Raw genomic sequence first — 24,069 nt, forward strand, 5'->3', positions numbered from 1 at the left:
TTAATATGGAACCGGGTTGGTTTCCCCCCATTAAGAACCAGCCTCCCTGTGTGTAGAAATATCCTCCATGGCAGCCAATAATGCGTGTGACAGAGAAGGTCCCAATGTTAGTACTTCCTGCAGAAGTATTTTTAACCCCACTCCTGACCTGCCAAGATTTCTCCAGAACCAGCCCCTCACCATTTGCCACCCACACAGACCTTCCATCCAGTGACATGCTTCTAGCTGATTAAAGGGTTTGGAGGTGATGACAAAAATATGCTTGGTTTACAGAAACAGGCAACATGGAAGGGCACATCTGTGATCAGAAAAAGCACAAGTGTGTGGAGGAAGCTGCTTTCAATTTGCATCCGGACGGCCGGGTTCAGAGGGAGGGAGTGGCTGCCCCAGATGCTGATGGCAGAGCCTCCTGAGGGGTCCCCTCCATTACGTGTTGGTGTTTCTTACTCCGAAAACATGGAACAAAGCTACTGACAGTACAAAGGAGCTGGTTTCCCCTCATTTTTTCTTGTTGGAAGACAGAACATGTTAAAAAGAACTTGATGATCTTGTAAGCGTAAGGTAAGAGTCTATTGAACCCAGTACCTGCATTAAACACGGCTTCCATTCCAAAACCGGCAGAATGAACAACTCCCAGGCAGGCAGGGGCTTGAAGGAAGTGCAGGCTGCTAGCACACCCTGGGTTCCACCATAACGATGGTGGATATGCCGCAAACACCGCTTGCACTTTAACCCTGCCTCTGCTATAACTGCCCTGGAGCATTATCCCGCTCTTTCACTTCAGCGAGAAAGTGTGATAATGTTGTCAACCCGGGGTGTAAAACTGACTTGAAACAAGCGGCTATAATCAACTTCCCCCGGCCCAACTGAACTGTATGCGAGTGTGTAATAAATAATTAATGCAATTAAAGAAATGCATGGGCCCACTCTAGAGTTTAATCTGTTCAAGCTGAAGAATAAAGTTCATTTAAAATAATTGTTACCACATTTACGGATGGGTATGACTCTACACAACTCCATGCTTACAGAGCATAACACAACTTCCAAAGTCAGGCCATTAATGGAAATTGGCATCGCTTCGCCTTGGAAACATACAATTCTCATTTAAACTTAAAAAAAAAAAGTAACTGTAGAAATGAGAAAATAGAGAAAACATTAAGAAGAAAATATTAACAGCACAGCCGATAATTGCACTCCCTTCCACCACCCCGAACACCTCTGGTTACACTGGGAAGTAAAGATAAACACGCAACAGGCTGTTTCAAAAAGCTGGGATGGGGTTAAGGGATCAGGGAGGATGAGTTTCCCTTTCTTTGTACCGTTTAAATGTGTTATCATGTACATGCGTTACAATTTTAAAGGAACTAGTTTATATCTACATGCACGTACCTTCCAGACTTTTCTCTGGGTACATATTTTTTTAAAAAGCTGAAACTGCAATTACATCGTGGCAATGACAGAAAACTATTATATTTAGGAAAAATAAAAAGACAACCTCTCACCTTGTTTCTGTCCCCTTCCCAACCTGGGGAGGGTACAGGGGGGTGAGGGGGGACCCCAGCCTGAAGATACACAGCTTCCTCAATCAGCACTGTGTGTCGGTGTGGGGAAGGGATGGATGTGTGACCCACAATCTTCCAGACAAAATCCTATTGTTATTTAGATATCACTCATCAGAGTTGAAGAGGAGCTGCCCAGTTCCCTAAGTTTTTAAACAAGCCATCAATACCTAGAAAGGCCACAGACACAGAGCTAATAAAGCCACAGCCTGGCTGGAAACCCAGCCTCTCCATCCCTCAGGACTCCCCCCCCCCCCCCCCCCCCCCCCCCCGTCCCGTCCCAGCCAAGGCTCTGCTTTGTAGGCTCTGGTATCAGCAGTCTCACTTCTGAGGCGGTCAGTCCTCAGACCGGCCCTGCAGTGTGGGGACCTCAGGACGCTCCCCCAAGTCATGACCACGGTACTCTTCGGACCCCAATCTTTTTTTTTTTAATATATTTTATTGATTTTTTACAGAGAGGAAGGGAGAGAGATAGAGAGTTAGAAACATCGATGAGAGAGAAACATCGATCAGCTGCCTCCTGCACATCTCCTACCGGGGATATGCCCGCAACCCAGGTACATGCCCTTGACAGGAATCGAACCTGGGACCTTTCAGTCCGCAGGCCGACGCTCTATCCACTGAGCCAAACCGGTTTCGGCTGGACCCCAATCTTAACATTTGCTTTATTTTCACTTCAAAGCAGGTTGTTGAGCTGAGTTTGGCCTTAGTGGTTTGGCCTGAAGTGTTTGCCCTTCTGCTGTGGACAATCACACAAGGTGTACTTAAAACCACTGAGGTGACACCCCTGCCCCCACCCCGCCAATTTTTGGGTTAATCCTCACTTGAGGATATTTTTTCCATTGATTTTCAGAGAGTGGAAGGGAGGGGGGAGGGAGAGAGAGAGTGAGAGAGACATATTCACGTGAGAGAGACACATGGATTCGTTGCCTCCCGCATGGGCCCCCAACCAGGGCCAGGGATTGAACTTGCAACCCAGGTACGTGTCCTTGCCTGGGAATCGAACTTTCGACGCTTTGGTGTGCAGGCTGACACTCTAACCACTGAGCAACGCTGGCCAGGGCAGTGTACCCCTTTTTGAGGAATACTGAACCCTTACGTGTCATCATGCTGACTATATCCATTTATTCACTCCACCCTCCTGGGGAAGGCTGGCTGGCAACCCCATGAGGGACAAGCATTCTGTTGGGGCTGGTTTCAAAATAACTAACCTTCCACAGGCTGAAGGCCCTGGATTTGTGAATTCTTTTTTGCAGCAAAGGGAGAGAAGATTCAAAGACAATCTCATGATTACATGATCAAACCTAAGAAAATTCGATAATCACAAATAGAAACTGTATATGAAAGAGGAACCCAAATGCCAAATAAACTTAGTCGTTTAAGTTGAAATACATGCTCAAAAATAAGAGGTTTTTTCCCCCCGTTAAAAAAATCAGAGGTGAGGCTTCTCCTCCACTGTATTCTACCACTTTCTCATGCTTTATAAAAATACAGCCAAGTAACTATTACACAAGACTCGCTGCAAATTTCACAGAGCCTCGCATTTCCCTGTGCTGCGCTAGATTTCAGGCTTCTGGGAGGGATCTTCACATTATTTGGCAAAATGCATACTTTGCCCAGGTAAGCTAACAGGTCAGCGTCTCAATGTCAGAAGAAGGGCCATTAAATGTTGGTTCAGGTCACCGGATGAGGCTCACTTGTGGCTAAATTTAATTATCTTTCCAATTTTTTTTTTTGTGGTCAAATACACATAACATAAAATTTGTCATCTTACCCATTTTTAAATGTGCAGTTCAGTCGTATTAAATACAATCATAATTTTGTGCTACCATCACTACCAGCCATCTCCAGAACTCTTTCACCTTGAAACTGGGACTCTGTAGCCATTAAACAATAACTCCCTATTGCCTCAGTCCCTGGCAACCGCCATTCTACTTTCTGTCTCTGAGTTATTATTCCTTTCATAGGAATAGTTCAAAGTTCAAGTTGTGAACTAGAGCTGAAACCTGAAATGGGATTTTAATATTATGCATAACATCTTAAAAGGCCAACAGGAAAGCAGTATCCCATATGAAGCAGAAATGCAAGAGAAAGAAGAAACAAAAGAAATTTATAGGGCTTTGAAACAAAGAAATAGAAATACATATGTATGTATATATTCAGGGCCTATTAAATGATAAATGTTAGAAGAAATGAGTCATTTGAGTAAGCAATCAACTTAAATTTAGCAATTAGGAGTTTATGAAAGAATATTTTCATAGTTATGCTGATGTTTAAATTTTGCATACTATTTCTCATTAATGAGGACATCCCACCTTGCCCACTGTGTGGAATTATTTATTTTTCAATTGAAATTGGATTGACATTATTATACATGCCCTCATTTTAGGACAAAGGCTTCCAGTCACTGGAGACGCCACTGTGAATCCCACGGGTCCAGAATGTTTTTAATGAGTGGTCCAAGTGTTTACAAGAAATGTCAACCGTGAACAACAATAACAACTCCTCCTGAACTATGTCCTCATTTTCTGGAAAGAAATCAAGGATGAAAGGATACATGACCCTGGAAATATTATCTGCTTTTAGAGAACTGTGCTAAGAAACCAAGCAGGGCCTGGAGAGGGGGGTAAGGGCCTAGTCTTTGGAGCTGAGCTGGGTTCAAATCCTAACACCGCACTTCAAACTTGTGACTTGGCAAATCACCGAATCTCTCTGAACACAAGTGTCCTCAGATGTAAAGCGAGTGTCTGTGGAGTGAAGATGTTTGGAACAATGATCTGAAATGAGGAACAGAAAGCTCTCATTCGGTACTAGGTTTTCTCGCTATGATAACCCAGCATCTTGGGGACTAACAGAAGTGAGCTCCTCCCTCACTCCTGCCCCACACTTACAGTAAGTCATTGGCTTGACAGTGAGCTGACCTACTCCTAGAATATGAAAATTACTGGTTAAATAATTCAAACATACACATATAGAGTAAACAAACAGCTTACCCTCATTCCCATTTTCCCTTTTCATCATTAACGATTTGGTGTGCATTTCCCCAAACCTTTTCTATGCACCTATAAAGGTATATTGTAGTTGGATACTTTCCCCAAAAAACAGAATCACACTTTACATACTGTAAATAACTTGTTTTACTCAACAATATATAATAGGCAACATTCTTTTTATAATGTCCTACAGTGAATGTTTTATGTACTCCTCATATTAATAGATATTTAGGTGAATCCACTTTATTTTTTTCCATTAAAAGGAAAAGTTGACCTAAGTGGTCTTGCTAAATACTTGATTGATTTGAGACTTAACCTGACACTAGCTACCTTGATCAGAGTGACATCAGATCATAAATAAGGTCACAATAACATAACAGGAGGGATGAGAGAACTTCCATTGGCATTTGGAAGATTTTTCTCCTCTTTGACTCAAAATGAACGCACTGCACAGGAACGCCTTCTCCCATTCTCAGTGCAGAGACACAGCTCAAATACTTAAAAGTACACGTTTAGGATTCTAGACTTGGTTTAACTCAAAATGGCCTTGATTGGATGGGGTCCCTCCGCTGTATTAAAACCGCTCTAATTGCATTCTTCAAGCCAGCTGAAAGCTGACAGCTTCCGCCCCCGGCTCATTATCAGAGCACTTCAAGGGGCTCCATTATGCACAGAGCACCTGGTCCAAATTTATTTCAACGGCCCAGGGCAAAATGGGAAGGTGCTTAATGTTCAACCACAATGGTGACATTTTTATGAGATAGCCAAGGTTCAGAAACAAATAAATGAAAGGTTTGAAAGGAGCACGAACAGAAACTGTGACAATAAAAATTCAACATTAATATATCAATTTTAAACCATATACCACCCATACACTTGGGGTAAGGCCAAAGGTTCAATGCAGGCTAAACAGAAAGAAAAAAAGATGGTGGGGGGGGAGCCAATAGCCAACTTCTCCCTAAAAGATGGGTCGAATGTTTAATTTAAGGACATCATAATGAGATGTGGATAGTGAGTTCTGGTTAGGATAGCAATTATCTTATCCATCTGCACCAACGTGAGAATCAAAGACAACTCAGCCAGAATTTGAAGTCCCAAATGTCTCACGTTCGTACTCTTTCTCTAAGCAATTGCTTACCTAATTTCTGTCTTTCTCCCTTTTAACGTTTCCCTTTTGGAAATGAGTAAGTTAAACATTCCTTACACAGATGTTTCCATAAGAAAACACTGTGCAAATATGTATTTAGAACTTTTTAATAAAGGGATAATAGGAAAGTTTCCCAGGTAGAACCTGGCAGGTCCTAAGTAAACATCACATCCTATTGCATAAATCCGTATCTAGACTTCTTGTCAAGTGGGATTTTGCTCTCTGCAGTTGAGCACTTGCAGAGGACGTGGTACACAGACGACAACCAATTGTAAAGCCTCCAAACCCAGCTGCAGAGCATTAGGGAGCTCTACCCTCCACCAAGACTCTGTTTAAAGAAACGTTTAAAATAAATATTTGTATTCTTTTACTAAACACAACAATGACACTCACATCGGGACCTAAGAAAATGATGAATGAAAAATGATAACACTGGCACTTTACAATGGGAATGCTGACTACACTGGAACTCTACGGATTTACTAAATGTTTAGTCTCTTAAGAGAAAAAGAGGAGGATAATTAATCAACTACACGAGGAAAGTTTTTTTTTAGCTATTAGTTGCTTTTGGTATTGTAATTTTATCTTTCTCAAGCATTTTCCTTATTAAGCCGACTATACAATTAATTGGCCAGACTATAAAGGCTTTAATTATTTTACTGATTTAAAAAGGCAATTAGGCAGCACCTATTTTTCACTTATTGATCGTACCTACTCCAGTTCTCAATCCGAATTCATGAATCATTGGGCAACTGGTATAACCACAGGATGCTACTTGAGCCTTTTTCCCCCCCAACAAATGAATAAAAGCCCTTAAAATTAATTATCTGATAGAATCACCCTAATTACCAAAAAGGAAAAAAGAATAGGTGGCAAAATCCCTTTATAATAAATTCTGTATGTAAGTCACCCAGCGAAGTGACCACTTCTAGGACCGCCTGCAGCTACTGCAATGCTCAGTCTTGGAATTTGGGAACTTGATCTGGGTTTTCAATAATGGGGGTTTCATTTAGTTCTGACTGAGCCTTGCTTGAGCCTTTACTGGGTCCGGCTATCTCCTTTGAAACCACTTAAAGGGGCGGAGCTCTGGAGTCCACAGGGAACTTCCCAGTTCACCATGGAAACTGAAGTAGTTATGTGAATTTCCGACATCCGGGTCCAGGTTTCTTCTTCACTTTGACCCCTCTCCTTACCTTCCCCACCTCCTACCTATTTATGAGCTACAATGTAATACAGATAAAAATGCCTGAGACCACAATGACAGCTGTCCATGGGGCTGCTTAGAAGGCAAACAGTCCTAGCCTTTCCCATCTTCCCGGAGCAGGACACATGGGAGGGGGTGGGGGGTAGGGGTAGAAAGCTTTAACAAGATGCTGTGTCAGATGAAACATTTGAGAACCGTTGCCATAGAACAGACGGTTTCTAGCCTCTGTGTGGCCTCCCAGCTCTACTTTAGGAGGTCACTGGAAGGATGATAATGCACCATTTGTACGCAGAGTGGTATGGTGGAAAGAGACCTAGATTCAGGTAAGAAGACTGTGCTGGATTCAAGCACTGGAGGGCATTCAGTAGCTGTATGCTGAACACAGCCATCTTTAAGTCTTCCCAGATTTCATTCCTCCATCTATATATAACATGAGGATATTTATGCCTGCTTTACCTGTCACAGAGAACCGCTGAGATCTCCACACACTCATCTATAAATTGTGTGTAAAACACTCTGTAGATTGAAAACTAGCATTACAAACTTCACTATTTCTGCAAAGGCCATTTCCTTCATTCAATCACCTGTGCTGCCCTCTGGTGGTGAATGAGCATCAGTGCTACTCAAAAGTGACTGAATAGAAGCTATTACTACAAGATTATTTTTATGAGACTAACTTTTAATTGTTAGGCTTGTGGAACATACAAAGGATCTAGTTGTGTTTTTCTTTTAATCTTGATTCCATAGCAGAGCCTGAATTTCAGTGGCACAGAGAAGACCTTTAAGGAAAGAATTCTAAATTTGTGAGCAGCGAATCCAGACACTATATTCCTACCAAGTTTTTTGAACCACTAGACCAGCGGTTCTCAACCTGTGGGTCGCGACCCCTTTGGCGGTTGAACGACCCTTTCACAGGGGTCGCCTAAGACCATCCTGCATATCAGATATTTATATTACGATTCATAACAGTAGCAACATTACAGTTATGAAGTAGCAACAAAAATAATTTTATGGTTGGGTCACAACATGAGGAACTGTATTTAAAGGGCCAGAAGGTTGAGAACCACTGTATTGACCATGATAAACAAATTTTTGGAAAGTGTAAAGTACTGGACAAACAGGGAACTTCTCTCAGGAGATCAGCTGAGTATTGGTGAGAAGTCTCACCCTCCGGCCATGTTGAACATAGTCATTCAAGCCAGTGGAATTATTCATGAATTGTAGGAACAATAGGCCATCCAAGTATTTGCCTGGACTCTGGAATAGCAGGCTTTTAGAACCATGGAGTTCTCCTCCCTTTCCTTATACAGCTGACTCTTGAACAACACTAGTTTGAACTGTGCAGGTAAACTTATACATGTTTTCCCCCAATAAATACAATTGGCCCTTCATATCCTCGAGTTTTGGATCTCCTGATTCAACCACCCATGATAGAAAACAGTATTTTATCATTCCTAACCATGGTTTCCCAACTACAGATTTTCAACCGAAGATTGAAAATACTATTTCAATCCATGGTGGTTGAATTCGCAGGTGCAAGTGGCCAGCTGTAGTTTAAGTTTGGGGCCAGAGGTCAAAAGTTATACATGGATATTTCACTGCATGGAGGTTGGCAGTCCTCGCTCCTTCATTATTCAGAGGGTTCACTGTAGTTATGAAGTGTAAAATCCGGGTAATTGAGAAAACTTACCTAACTTGGGCTGTGACTCCTGAAATCCCATCACACCCCCATCACACCGGGCTTCCGTCTCTATCACGTCTTAACTCACAGCCCAAAATGCATCTTCATTCCCATCTTTTTGTGATACTGGTATACAGAAATGAGAAATATGTTGAAAAATACTCAAACACTAAGCCATGTGGAGCAAAGTAGAATTCCAATGTTATCTTTTAAAATAACTCATTTTGATAAATCATGAAAGTAGCAAGTGTCCTAACAAAAATATTACTTGTGCCCAGCCAATGTAATTCACCTATGAACCTGCACAGATTTCTGGCTCGATCCCTGGTGGGGTGGGGGTAGCCAACTGATGTTTCTCTCTCATGTTTTTAACTGTCTATCCCTCTCCCTTCCTCTTCTCTAAAATCAGTAAAAACATAATTTAAAAAATTACTTGAGTGTTTACCTGTGGGTTAGCAAATAGTAAAATAATGCCAAAAATGACAGCCAGATAACAAGCAAATCAATAAATGCTGATTGATGGATTGACTGAGTGCTCAAGAACTTGACTCCTCTCAAAAATGTTTCATGAAGAAATATTTAACTATGCTCACTAGCAGCAGACCCTGCTTGCCCCTCCTAATCTCATCACAACACCACCATGCTGTTAACCTCCCACAGTGAGTCAGGGAAGTGATCTGTTAATGAGGGGCCGCTACTGAGAACCAATTGGGTAAGTTGGTAGATTTGGGGGGACATGCAGAGGCCTCGGAGAAGAGCCCAGGAGAAGCAGCTGGCAGAGGCAGGGGATGCTTTGCATTCCTTCGACCTCAGGGCAGCAGAGAACACAGTGGGAATGTGACCGAGTCAAGTGGAGGTTTGGGGGACAGACTGACTAAGTGTTCCCACTCCTCAGTAAACCTGGAACGAGCACTCCCCCCTTATGATGCTGACAGCAGGATGAGGGAAAACACAGGCAGGTAAAGCAGTGGCCGGAAGGCAGAGCAACCCTGTCCAGCTCTGACATGGAGGACGGTTGGGGAGGAGCCTGAGGGGTCTACACCAAGGAGGGTGAGCAGGAGGGGAGGAATCTAGAGCGCTGGCTGCAAGGTTTGGTCAATAAGGCAACTTAACTGTCCGATCCACTCGCTGGTTCTACCCACCCACACTGGCTCAGGGGCTGCTTTTAGGGACGTAGAAGGGACGTGGGTCTGGGGAATGCAGTATCTACGCTCCTAGGTAATGGCGGGACCCGGGGCATTCGTACTCACCTCTGCTCTACCCATGTGCCTTGGCCAGGAGCCTGACACCGCCTGGCAGGAGGTGGGACCAGACCCGAGGCAACAGCGACACCAGGAACTTAGTAAAACATAAAGGCCAAGGAGTCTGAGGTGCTCAAAACCTCATGGAGAATCATTCAATAGGCATTTAGACTTTGGCTTTCCATCTTCCCAAACAGGAAAAAAATATTTAACAGACTGAAAATTGTCTATTTCTATATATTCATATATTAGGACATTCTTTTAACAACAAAACTCTGCACTTTTATACTTTCTTAGTAAGATCAATACAGCATAGCTCCTCTTACTCTACATACCTGGCTGATAGTAGAGTTTAATAAATGTTTACTGAATATATCAATGACTGAAGGCAATATAAGGGGCTAGATAAATTGATCTCAAAAAGTGTTTTCAACCTAAAAATGGTACATCTTCAACCTGGCACTGATTCAGGGCCCTGCGTTGTTACTCAAGCCAACTGGTAAGTCTAATGCCTGCCAACCTCAGAATGACAGGTTCTGCTTCTACGTTTCACATTTCCCGGCAAGGAGTCTAACACTGTAAAGCGAAGAGCTTGTTCCGGCCCAGGGTGATGAAACGAGGGCAGAAGCAGTTATGAGTATATTTTGATACATATTTCAGGCACTAGAAAGAGGACGGGAGTATGTGCCCACCCTGCGTCCGCCATACTGCAGCCCTCTCTGCCGCCTGCTGAAGATTCTGGAAAAGTCCTCTTGCTGCTGGGCGCTCCAAGAAACGTTCTGTCCTGTAATGGTTTGTTACTGATGCCTTAAAGGGAATGTCCTACTTTCCAAAGGAAGTAGGAGGAAAGGGAGGGAGAAAGGAAGGGAGGAGAGAACCTAAAACTCATCCATCATTGCAGATTAAACAATTTTATGGCACAACCAAGCCCCCCATCTCCCAAAAGACAAAAACAAATGAAAAAAGCACCCTTTCAGTCAGGCCTACTAGTGGCTTTGGAACCAATTACGAAGTACTGCAAGACGACTTTTTTTTTTTTTTCAAGACGACTTTTTAAATGAAAACTCTTAAGCTATCTAACAAGTCCAGTAAACTGTGGTAGCTGAACACCCACTTCAGAAGTTCGGGTTCTGACCCAGCCTCCATCCAACCCACTCAATTTCCAACACAGTTGACCGTGGCTTCCTGGCTTCCGCTCCCACAAACCTGCAGAGCCTTCCGCACACTGACAACCGTGAGGGGTCCTTCAATCCTTCCCTGATATGTCGCGGAAACCCCAAACTCCTGTGGGCGACCCATCCTCCCGTCCCCACCATACGGGTGGGCATCACGATGCAGTCACCACGCCTCCAGAGGGGACAGAGATGGCCTTGGGGCAGGTCCTGGTGACTTCCTCTCACGTCAAAATAAGAGTAAAATTATGTTCTCATTCAGAAAGGATGTCTGTCGTCCTATCCAAGGTGGCTCACTTCACGGTATACTGTCCAAGGCCTGCCTATTTTAAGCTTCGTCCTAGAATTCTGATAGACTTCGACCTAAAACATGACTTTATGTGGCTAACTGGCATACACAATCCAATGACATGAATACTGAATGATTTTTTTAAAATGTCTTCTGATAGCATAACCATGTTTACAATGTTCCCTTCTGGTTTAAAATACATGACCCAACACCCAAGTGTAAAGTATTTCCTTAGAAAACAACGGAATAAAATGAGCAACAAGAAGCCCTCTTTACTAGTGAAATATTTCCTTTTTAAAATGTAGAAAACTTGAATTTTTTTATTTGCGGCTCAGGTCTTCATAAGCACACAAACAGGTAAGTGGAACACGTAGATCTGATCCTTTAAATGTCCCAGGACGAGGGACTCATTCAAAATGTCATCCCGAGGGATGTTTTGTGGCCGAGTTACAGACCCCTCCAAAAACGGGCTTTACAGGGAAGTGCTGACATCACGCAGCGATTGCTGTGCAAACAGCCTAGTAATCAAGGCGCATTATATTTATGAGGCAGGTACACGTCTGTAGCCATTAATCACAGAACCACATTGGCAGATTCGAGGTTTGAGGTCCAGCAAAATTAATGCATCTCATTTCTGGCATCATTGAGACCAAGAAGAAAATCTGCAGGCGTTTTATAATCCTAAGGTTTTGACGTTAGTACAGAAATCAGGACAACGGTCTTGCTGAAACATTTACTTACACCTGCTTGGCCACGTTCTGCACACATGCCAGTGACTAGAGAAGGTTTTTCCTCCAGATAATTCATGAGAAGGACATGCGTTTGCACAGACACAGACTTAAATGCAGGACCATTACAACCAGGAATTCTGTGTATCCGTGCGCCTCACCTACACAGGGGCCTCAACAAATTGTGACTAATTACCTAGGAATATCCCACTCTTAAAATATAATTCAGCATTCCTACATAAAACAATCCAAAATGTCAGCACTCTGTCTTTATGACATCATGCCATCCCAATAATTCGGTTTTACAAGTAAATTCCTATTATACATTAATAAGGGCTGTTGGTGGCTCAACATCTTGCCTTCCCAGTAATGACTCGGTTGAAGGCAATTAGGGAAGCCAGGTGCAGCTGAGTTGGGCACTCATAAACGTTTTTAAATTTTACTATTTCCGTTTGATTTTGGGGGAGTGCATTCCGATCTGCCCAAATTAAAGAGGAAGCTGCATCCGTGCCTTTCAGCTGTGGTGTGTTCTGACCATTCCCGATAACGCCCTTTAAAATTTCTTTTTCTCTGCTCCTTAGAAGCCAATGATCTGAGGAATTCAAGTTTCACTCTGAACATCACCATTCCACAGCCTGTCAGAGTGGTGTGTGTCTCTCTCTCTCTCTCTCTCTCTCTCTCTCTCTCTCTCTCTCTCTTTCTCTCTCTCTCTCTCTCTCACACACACACACAGTCCCAGGGTAATGGAGCAGCACTTTCATTTAAGACTTTCTGGGGCAACCCTAAGTAGTAAAATTGATACATGAAAGAAAGAACTTTACTCACTTTGTTAACATGTTTTTGTTGTAATTAGCTTGGGTCAGTGAAGGAGACATCAAATTAAAGTTTTATGTCATAATAGGAGCGATGATTTTCCCATTACAAGAAAATCAATTTCCTTCTACAAACTACAAACACTACATAAAAGAATTAATAAGTGCAAAGACTTAACACATCCGAAGCAAGAGAAAAGGTTACCTCTGATGATGACAAGTACCCTCAGAAGTAGAATTTTAAAAAGAGTTAACAACTTGCCCACGGCCGTATTATGAGGGTGATGTACCCCTGGGAAGTTTTCCTACCAGAATGACACGCAGAAAACACGGGTTCCTTTATTTCACCTGCTGTGGTTTTTCTTCTCTTTACTAAACTGTAACTCACGCTAGTCAGTTTAACTCTTTTTTTAAAAAAATTGTTGAATGCTATACACAGTTTTATGAAACCAAATGACTGATTTCATAAGATTTTCTGTTCTGTTTTTCAACAAGTTATATGGATATTCTATATATTAATGATCTGGTAACAAAAGTAACTATGTACCAACTGTCAATTCAAGGACCGACAACATCGTGAAAGGCTGCATGAACCCTATTATTGACAATAAGATGGGGTTTGCTGATTTCCAGGGCACACCTGCCAGAACCATCCCAGGAAATAAACTCAGAGGGACTGACTTGGTCCAAAGGCCCCCTTTAAAAGTGAAAAAAGAACCATATTCCATTCATTGCAGAGGGCAACATGGACATGATCAGTCTTCAAAAGCAATCCCTAGTTTTCTTTCTTGGCTATTTGGGGATTTTCCTCTTTGTTTGCTTTTATATTTTTAGAAAAACCTACTTTTACCAGAACAAGATTTAAAAAACAGAATGCTGCAGTACTGCTTCAGAAGATAATCGTTCAGAAACGCACTGAGGCGCATTAATAACTCCTCTCCCCTGTTCGCAGGAGAACATCGCATAAAATAAGACCCTCTGCACACAGTCATCTCTTGCTTCCTAACAGAGAACAGTGTATTGGGGACTTACTACCTTAGAATGCAATCATTACCCACGGTCTTTCAAAGTTACCAACAGAGAAGAGCCCTTTGTCATATGAAACAAGAAGCACAGCAGTCTAACCTTCTCCTCACGGTCAAGTTTCCTTTCTTTGCCTTGATCAACGACTGTTCTCCAATAGAAAAACTTGTACAATGCCAGTTTTAAAAGAGAAAAAAGAATAATCACCATCAGTATTCTCCTATATTCTCTTTCTCCTACTTGCTTATTTGTCCTTGTGGGAATGCGGGAGGTAAAGAGAGCGGTTTGATAAAGGGCCTCTATTTCTTTCAAGCAGTTCCCCAGACAAGCCTGTTTCCCAGTGGGTATCCCCCTGCCAACTTCCGCACCCCATCCCGAGCCCTCCCGTCTATCAGACGCCCTACATGGACAGACAGGGCCTTGACCGCCAGGGGCTCTCACAACACCCCCTTACCAGAGCCAAAGGCCAGGCTGGGTCAGCATCGGACACTACCATTTGCTGTGAAAGGGTAAGTGACATAGGCACATGGTGGCCCAGAGCAGTTCTGACCGAAACGGTGTGAGAAACGGTGTTCCACAAGTTTCATCGCTTTTTAGAGTCCAATTTCGTCATTTCTCTCTCTCATGCCCTGCTAAATCTTCCTGTTGCTGTTGATGCTGAGATATTTTTCTGTTAGGAGCTAGTTTCCCTACAGGCCCCCAGTGTCTTATAGGGAAATGCAGCAATCCATTAATAAATGCTGCTTATTGGTGGTTTGCTTCTTGCCATCAAGGTGCAGCTAGGTTGCAGGTCATTAGACCTGGGGCTCCGCTGTGCAACATGTTTTTCTGTTCCCTAATTACATGAGAAAAACCTCAGTTAAGTTCCAATGTTAATAGGAGTGTTTCCTGCCACAGAGATCAAAGTCAGAGGTGAGTGTGACGTCCCCTCTTCCTTCTCCTTCCAAACCGGACCTTCCCATCCCCCAAAGTGGGGGAGGGGGGAGCTGTCTCTGTTTTGGGGAGAGCCTTCTGACCCTCCTCTGCTGGAACACTGTTATTTTCACCTGCCAGACCATCATTATTCCACTAAATCACTTTTGCATCCTGGTGCCTCATGGATTTTTCCCCTCAGCGGGGATGGGTGTTTCTGTGAGCTTACATAATCTTTCTAAGGATAAATTCATTTTTAAACTATGAAGGAGCTTGATTCCCATGTTAATGCCCTCCTCCAAGGCTATTTTAATTTATCATCTCTGAGCTAGGAAAATGGTCATATATTCATATTGCCAACTGCTACTGGTTTTCAACAAGAATGAAAATGCTGTCCATGACATAGTCCCCATTTGGATCTACCTTCTCATCAGATTGCATTCCAGTGAGCCATGGAGGGAAAAGAGACTAAAGCAATAATAGTATTAGATATTTAGGGAAACTTAAAATATATTTAAGCAGCTATAGTCTCTTCCTTGTATAGTAACCACAGTTTGTCAAAATTATGCTTCTATAAAAAAAATAGAGGTAAGAGAAACAAACTCAATGGTAAAATTATATAATTCAGACTGAAAACCCAATGTTAGATTTAGGTCCCCAAGAATATAACCACAGACACCCCAAATCCATCATGGTGCCCATGTCATTCAAGGGGTTCGCTATTGAACAGGTTACTTAAACTCTCCAAACTGCAGTCTCCTCAACGGTCCATCAGTTTAATGAGTGACACCCCCCCCCCCCCGCCGCCCCTCTTTGGGCTGTCCTGAGGATTAGATCAGACACTGCAAGTGATGTGCTTAGTGTACCTCACACACCTTAGGAACTCCATGACTGTTCATGATCGTCATCATCTTCATCAGGATGAACCACGAACCTCTCTGTCCGACAAAGATCCAATGCCCGGTCAGAATGCAACTTGAATATGGGTTTCCTCCAATATCTCTTCCAACTGTTTAACTTGCCCATTCTTTATCTTTTTTTTTTTTTTTTGTAATTTTAATTACCAAGTCAAAGCATAACAATCTACAGTTGACTTGACTTTCAATATAAATTCTAGGCCAATAAACATGCCAAAGGAAGATTATTTTAGGGTCCTGATGCATTCTTTTTTAAAAAATGTGTTTTTATTATTTCAGAGAGGGAGGGAGAGGGAGAGAGAGATAGAAACATCAATGATGAGAGAGAATCATTGATCAGCTGCCTCCTGAACACCCCACACTGGGGATCGAGCCCACAACCTGGGCATGTGTCCTGACCAGGAATCGAACCATGACCTCCTGGTTCATAGGTCGACGCTCAACCACTGAGCCATGCTGGTGGGGCCCGATGCATTCTTAACCCCAGCACTTTCTATTCTATCTATCTCACTCTGTATTTGAATCATGTCATCTGAGCATCACAACGCCCTCTGAAACATGTAATATTGCTCTCAGATCATAGAGAAGAATGTGCCTTAGCTGCTTAACTTACCCAAGACTGCAGGCTAGTAGTTGACCGTACCAGATTGAAGCCACTCTCTGACTTTTAACCATGCCTCCTCATCCTGTTTGTCTTCCCTTTCTCTACTCAAGTCACCCTTTCCTCCTATGCCATAGATTCTTTTATTTATTTAAAAATTAATTAGAATTATTATTATTTTCTTATTCTGTCAGGTGAAATAACATCCTTATGATTTTCATATACTTTGGAGAGTACTTTATTCTACCCCCCTAAACTTCAACTTTTCATTATGTCTCAAAGAAGTCTATATTTTCCTGAATATTTAATGCTTCCCTCTAACAGTCATGTTATTTTTCACAATTATTAAAGCCACAGTTGTTAAACTAGGTATTTATGAGGCATTTTCCCTTGCTCTGAATGTGCTACCATTAACAATTTTCACCACCAAGAACATTCTTAAAATAGTTTAGATTTTTTTATTTAGGTATTACTCCCATTAAGTCCACTCTTGGAGAAAAGGCAATAAGGTTTTAATTTCTCATATGCTCTTAAACTCAACTTAATATTAACCTGGAAAAATAAATCCTGAATGAAGATCTCATTGTATATAGAATACGATCAAAGGGAAATCTGTTTAATGTAAAATTTGTTTATTACCTTTGGGTTTTAAAATTCAGAAATAGACTTCAACATCCAAATCTCTATCAGAATAGCCAGTGTGTGTGTGGCCTGACCAGGAAAATATTCTCTTGTTTTAAAGTACTGGGGCCCTTAAATCCCATTTTACGGAACTTAAAGAACTTAGCTTTTATCTCGCCGTGCCAATAGGTCTAAACCTTGCAAAATCAATTTAGCAATAACATTGCATGTATTTCAAGTGTTGTCACGTCAAGAAATTTATTTTTTGCTAGAATGGCTTAATTACACAAGTACACAGTAAAATTCGATTTCCAGTTAAAAGAGGTTAAGAATTTTGTAACCTCTGATCTTTCCTTTACTCTCACATTTAGAGTGTTACATATGACCCTAAATATGTAAGAACACATATAAGTAAACTATATATATATATATATATATATATATATATATATATAGTTTACTTATATGTAAAGTTTACTTATATATATATAGTTATATATATATATATATATATATATATATATATATATATATATATATATATATATGGCACCCAAAGGATAGGGATTCATGTTTAAATCATCAACTTTAATTCGTTTCAATTAGTATTTTTTAAAACTGGCAGCAATAATCTAAATGCTAATATCCCATGTTAGGGAAAAGAAAGCAGAGAGCCATACTAAACACTGCCAAAGTAGAAAAAGAAAAGAAGAGAAAGATCTCACTTTCAGAAAGGATACCTCCTTATTTGGGCTTTCCCTTAGTTAAATACTGAGTTTGTCTGAAGTTGGATGTTATACTTTGTGTTCAGATAGTGTTAAAAAATTATAAGGGGGAACTGTTTAAATGACTTTATAAAACTGCTTTTAGAATTTTCTATCTAGAAATTTCCATCCCTAGGCAAATAATCAATATGTTGCTTCATATCATTTTAATCCCTATGTCACCACATGTCCCTTGAAGAATTTCTACAGGGTGTTCCAGTTAGTTCTAGTTCCACTGGTCGAGTGCATGTGAAGGAGAACCTATAGGAGCACATCTTTTTAAAAACAGTCTTTATGGGTGACATGTCCATATCTGACTTATCACCCCCTATCTCCCACCAGGAGCAGATCAGTGAATGCGGTGTTGCAAACCAGAAGGTAGTAACTGAAACACTTCAGATGAAGTTGGTGGTTTTGCAGACTTAGCAGGATACAGTGCGTTCTGGGGGAATGAGCTGAGGGACAACATTCCACTTCACTAGACTGAGCCCAGTGCAAACCCCCACTGACCAGGGAAGCTCCCTTCTTTTCAGATGCTGTAGCGCCCCCCTGTGGCAATGCCTGCACACAAGCCTCTAACATGAACACCGTTTAGAATGGGTCACTGACCACCCACACAGTAAGGGGTGGGGCTCCGAGCAGGGGAGGAGAGAATGAATTCAGTGCTCAGTAAAACTTGCTCCTTCCCCATCAGGATCCCTACATTCATGTGCAAGTATTTGCCAAGCACTACAAGCACTTGCTAAGTGTGGAGACATCAGAGGGCCAGACCAAGGCCCCAGCTCTAGAAAACTTATATTCGTGTGCAGTGACAGCAGGAGACAATGAACCATGTAAACACATAAACAAGATCATGTCAGATAGTGATACCTATCCCGTCTCAGAGGTCACAAAAAGTGTGAATGTCCAAAATGTGGCAAGACTATGAAATATATACAAGTCAGCAAGGGGAGCCTCTGAAAGAGAGGTCAAAGTCCTGTGGCAATAGGCCCTTGTGGGTGGTATTTGTTGTTTGTTTTTGTTTTTTTGTTTTTAATGAAGAAAGAATCTATAAAAGAGCTGTCAGCCTTTATCCATCCTTTACCCAATATCCATCCTTCCCTTTCTCCATTAACACAGATCTCTCATGTTCACCCAGAATAAAGGCTACATTTGTCAGCTTCAAGGTTCCACAGCGGACACGTGGTGAGGTGGAACCTGAAGGACCACTTTACCAAGTATCAGAGATCACCATCTTTCTAGGCCCATCTCCTGGGCTGCCCTCTCTGCCCGAGGTCTATAAAGCCACCTCGCCTGGGCTTACGTCCTAGAAACTTAAACTAGTGTGTGTCCCAATAGATGTTAGTAAGCCGGATTGCCACCTGCAGAAAAGCAGCCACCTCTCCTACAGGAATGCCACCCGGAAGAATGAACCACTGGGCATAGAGCACTTGGACATTTACAGAAGAAGGAACTAGGGCAAGCAGACCCCAAGCCTCTCCTTCCAAATGGGACACTAGCTCCTGCCCCCACCCCCTTCTTCATGTTCCTGCTCACAGTCTTCTAACGACACCCCCTTTCCTCCATTGCCCTCGACTTTCCCATCAAACACCTTAGTAAGGCAGAGGAGGATAAATACCCAGAAATATAGCTGAAATCCCACCACGAAAGCAGCCCCATCAAAAAAAGAAAGAAAAGAAAAGAAACAAACAGGCACCAGAGAAGTGCACAGTCCCTACCTGGGTGTGGCTAACCCCTGACAGCCACGTGTTCCCGAGAGTGTGGCATCGCCCAGTTGGACCAGCTCCCTGTGGCATTGAGGCCAAACCACTCAGACTAGTTTTTAAGGCTTCACCAATCTATGCCATCTTCCTCATGGTCTTTGTGTGCATCTAAGTGCAAGTCTTCACTCTCCATCATTTTAGACATTCACTCCTTCTTCCAGGCCTCCTAGGCCAGATGCCCTGCCTTTCTGCCAATCCTCACCTCCTGTTCTTCCAGCCCAGCTTCTGATACCTTCCAACACACAATGATGGTTCCCTTCCCTGTCCCTGGGTCCCCATAACATACTAAGGCTATCTTAGACAGCTGTGGCTGCCATAGCAAAATACTGTAGACTGCGGTCTAAACAATCTATATACATAAAAGCCTAATATGCAAATTGTTCCCTCAGGAGTTCAACTTGGACACCGGGAGTTTGATCGCTTGCTATGACGTGCACTGACCACCAGGGGGTGGCGTGGAACGAAGGAAGGCCCCTCACCAGCAGCCAGCAGCCAGCAGCCAGCAGCCAGGGAAGGGAGGCCCTTGCCAACAGCCGGAAGGCCCTGATCGGCTCTAATCACCAGACAGGCTGAGGGACCCTACCTGTGCATGAATTTCATGCACCAGGCCTCTAGTAGAAATATATTTTCTCACAGTTCTGGAGGCTGGAAGTCCCAAATCAAGGTGTCGGCCAGTTCAGGTCCTGGTGAGAGCCCTCTTCTTGGCTTGCAGACGGCCACCTGTTCCTTGTGGCCTCACGTGGCAGAAGAGCTCTGGCATCCCTTTCTTTTCCTATCGGATGAGGGTGCCACCCTGTGACCTTATTAACCTTTATCACCTCCTCACAAGCTCTAGCTCCAAATACAGTCATGTTGGGGGTTAAGGCTTCAACATAAGAATTTGGGGAGACACAAGCATTGTCCATAGTAGAGGGAGAGTGGCATGGGATGTAAGACACTACAAGGGAGAGGGGTGAGAACTTATAGAGAAGCTACTATAAAGAGAGCAGGGGGGCCCTCGCTGGTTTGGCTCAGTGGTTAGAGCATCAGCCAGCAGACTGAAGGTTTGTAGGTTCAATACCCGGCCCCGATCGGGGTGCATACAGGAGGCAACCAATCCATGTTTCTCTTTCACATCAATGTTTCTGTCTCTCTGTCTCTGTCTCTCCCCCTCCCTTCCTCTTTCTCTAAAAATTTATAAAAAAATATCCTCAGGTGAAGATTAACAAAAAACAAAACAAAACAAAACAAAGAGAGGGAGGAAGCGGGGACTGTGCTCTGGGGGGTGGGGATGGGGGTTTGGAGAATGAGAGGGCCAGAGTTGGGTTTACCCAGAGGGTTGGTGGTGAGGAAAAAGCAGTGGTGTTATGTGATGAAGCACAACAGAACAGAACACAATAGAAAACAAGAGCCAGTGCTTGCTGTTACTCTCTGAAGGTCACCAACACTTGACGGGACCACATAACTGGGATATGGCCTTTCCTTGACTCCCTTATAAAAATAATGGGAACCTGTCATACACATAAACTTGAAAAAGGCTAGTATTCACTGACTGAGCTGAAGAAAAGCATGTCTCATCAAATTAAATAGTACATCTTCTAAATGCATTAAAATGACATATAGAAGGACTATACCTTTCACAGCCACGCATACTGGTTGATTAAGGAATCAAGAAAAAATTAAATTCATAAAATAAAATTGCAGCTCAATTCTGTTCCGGACAAATTATTTTCTTATCAGAGAACAGTCAACAAAAGACTTGTAAAATTTTTCATTGTCAAATAATTTTCTTTTTTTTTAAATCCTCAAATCACAGCTCTGAAATAAACAACTTTTGGAAACACAGCAGTGAGAGGCTCAGTAAAACACTGACTTACACTGCCCTCTGCTGGTGCATCGACCACATTGCAAGTTCCTTAGTTTACAAAGTTGCCAAAAGGCAGTTCCAGTATTTCGAACCAGCAAATTCAAGCCTAATTACTAAAAACAGGTTGTGGAAAATATTACAAAGTGGCTTAAATACCATCTGCACCACATCAGGCACACATTCCTAATGAAAAGGGCACATGTGTGGGAAGGGGTGGTGCCAAATCACATCTGCTAACCTAATATAAAGGGGTTTTTAACTGACTCTTTAAAATATGCATTAAATTCACAATAACGCCTTTAAATTCTCCCCCTTTCCCACCCAACCTCTGCCATGCCAACCAACTTTTCAGAAAACAAACAAATATAGTAAAAAAAATTAAATCTTGGCTTTTCCAATGCATTTGAGCTTCTGCGTAAATCAGCTTAGCAATATAACTGCATGTTACTGCTCTTTGCAAAATTCGTTTCCTAATTATAGACTTTTGAAAAAAAATTTAGAAGCTGCCTATTTGCTAGAATATTGCTGAAAACATGCTGCTTGTTTAAACACACACACGCCTCCATTAAAATGATTACAGCGTCATTCAAAAGTCTAAAGCATTTATTAGGTGTCTCTAATTCCACATTTGACTAAGCCCTGTATAAACAAGTTAAACCAAATCCTCGCCTCAGAGGTTGTTTCCTGAAATAGATTAGGTAACACACCTTGACACAATGGAACAAAGAGCACAGGTACATTAACTTAAGTGAGCGCACCTACATTTTGTCCTGAGGCAAGCAATGGCAGCGTTCTGAGCTGGATGTCCAAGGGAAATCACAGTTGTCTAGAATCTGAACAGGAATGTCTATGGAAAAAGATGGGATTCCAGGTAACTAAATGCAAAGGAAAGGCTGGGGGCCTGAACAGAGGAGGCAGCACAGAACTGTGGGACAACAGTGGTGAGGAAGTCAATCTTAGACATTCCACACCACATCTTTACTTGGGCAGTATTTTCATTGGCCCAATACAGAGACAGACTAATTTTTTTAGTTATTGCCTTTGCCCAGGATTCATAGGCCATTTTGTTATACTGCCATTTAAATAAAATGTGGGTTTTCTGAACAAACAAGTAGTGAAAGGATTCAGTTAAGAGAGGCCTGTCAAGAGTTACACCTGGTATTGGCCCCTGCTAACTTCTCTCCTTGGGGTCATAACCCTGGGGCCAGAGAGAGGCAGGGGTCAGATCAATAGAGCTTTGAGGTTCTGAGTTTACAATTCCAAGCTGGAGAGGTGGATACCTCCTGGAAGGGGCCTGGGGATAGCACTTTTGAGTGAAACTCTAGGCCAAAGTAAGCCAGTAAGTCCCAACCTCCTCCACAGTGGATCCTGAGGCAGGGAGGGGACATGTGAGGGAGGAATGCAGGTGAGCCCAAGGGGAAGGGCTGAGTCTAACCTGCAAGTCAGAGTTAAACCGGCAAAGGAGATCTTTTTTAAAGCCATGCCATGATATCAGCTACGGGGAGGGGATGGAACTTAGGTAGGCAGGAAGCTGTCCACATGCAGACAGTCCTATCCCTAAACATACTTCTCTCTCCAGGTGGGTACCAGGTCCCCTGCCTAAAACACTTCCTTTGTACCACATGACACTCCACAATTCAGATTCTGCATAGGGGGTGGTGGGCAAGGTTTCTTATTGGCGTGTTTAAGAAACTCCAGGGAGGGCCAGTAGTTTTAAAAAGCATTTTCAATAAGTCTGGATTTTCTGTTTGTTGCACCTTTTTATATATATACTAGAGGCCCGGTGCACAAAAGTTTGTGCACTCGGGGAGGGGGGGGGGAGGTCCCTCAGCCTGGACTGTGCCCTCTCACAATCTGGGACCCCTCGGGAGATAATGACCTGCTCGCTTGGGCCTGCTCCCGGGTAGCAGAGGGCAGGCCCAATCCCTAGGTGCAGCCCCTGGTCGGGCTCAGAGCAGGGCCGATTGGGGAGTTGGGGCACCGCCCCTGTCATGCACAGAGCAGGGCAGATCAGGAGGTTGCAATGCCACCCTCAGTCACGCTCAGAGTAGGGCCGATTGGGGGGTTGGGGCACCGCCCCCTGTCACACTCAATGCAGGGTCGATGGGCAGGTTGCGGCGCCACCCCCGTCACGTACAGAGCAGGGCCAATCAGGGGGTTTGGGTGCTGCCCCCTGTCACTCACAGAGCAGGGCCCATCAGGGGGGTTGGGGCTCCATACCCTGTCACGCACAGAGCAGGGTCGATCAGGGGGTTGGGGAGCTCCCACCTGTCACGCACAGAGCAGGGCCCATCAGGGGGTTGGGGAGCTCCCCCCTGTCACAGACAGAGTAGGGCCGATAGGGGAGTTGGGGCACTGCACCCTGTCACACTCAGGGCAGGGCTGATGGGGAGGTTATGGCTCTACCCCATCACACACAGAGCAGGGCCCGTGGGGGGCGGTTGGGGCGTCGCCCTCTATCACCCACAGAGCAGGGCCAATCAGGGGGTTGGGGCACTGGCCCCTGTCACTCACAGAGCAGGGCCCATCAGGGGGGTTGGGACTCTGTACCCTGTCACGCACAGAGCAGGGCCCATCAGGGGGGTTGGGACTCTGTACCCTGTCACGCACAGAGCAGGGCCGATCAGAGGGTTGGGGCACTGCCCCCTGTCACGCACAGAGCAGGGCCGATCAGGGGGTTGGGGCGCCACCCTCTATCACCCACAGAGCAGGGCCGATCAGGGGGTTGGGGCGCCACCACTCACACTCAGGGCAGGGCCGATGGGGAGGTTATGGCTCTACCCTGTCACTCACAGA

The 24,069-nt window shown here is 43.5% G+C and overlaps 1 protein-coding gene across 3 annotated transcripts in view; it reads right to left on the minus strand.

Annotated features, from left to right (window-relative positions):
• The window catches only part of JAZF1 (JAZF zinc finger 1), a 306,522-nt gene that overhangs the window by 200,842 nt on the left and 81,611 nt on the right, over positions 1–24,069 (minus strand). The window contains exon 1 of one of the 3 annotated variants that reach the window (XM_081102028.1): positions 8,594–8,711. The exons of the other annotated variants lie outside the window; for them this stretch is intronic. Coding sequence (XP_080958154.1) covers positions 8,594–8,624 — 31 coding nt within the window. The 5' untranslated portion in view covers positions 8,625–8,711. Of the gene's footprint in view, positions 1–8,593; positions 8,712–24,069 lie in introns of those variants that run through there. 3 annotated transcript variants of the gene reach the window in all.

Source organism: Myotis nattereri (genome assembly GCF_964212035.1).
Source record: "Myotis nattereri genome assembly, chromosome: 11".
Taxonomy (NCBI): domain Eukaryota; kingdom Metazoa; phylum Chordata; class Mammalia; order Chiroptera; family Vespertilionidae; genus Myotis; species Myotis nattereri.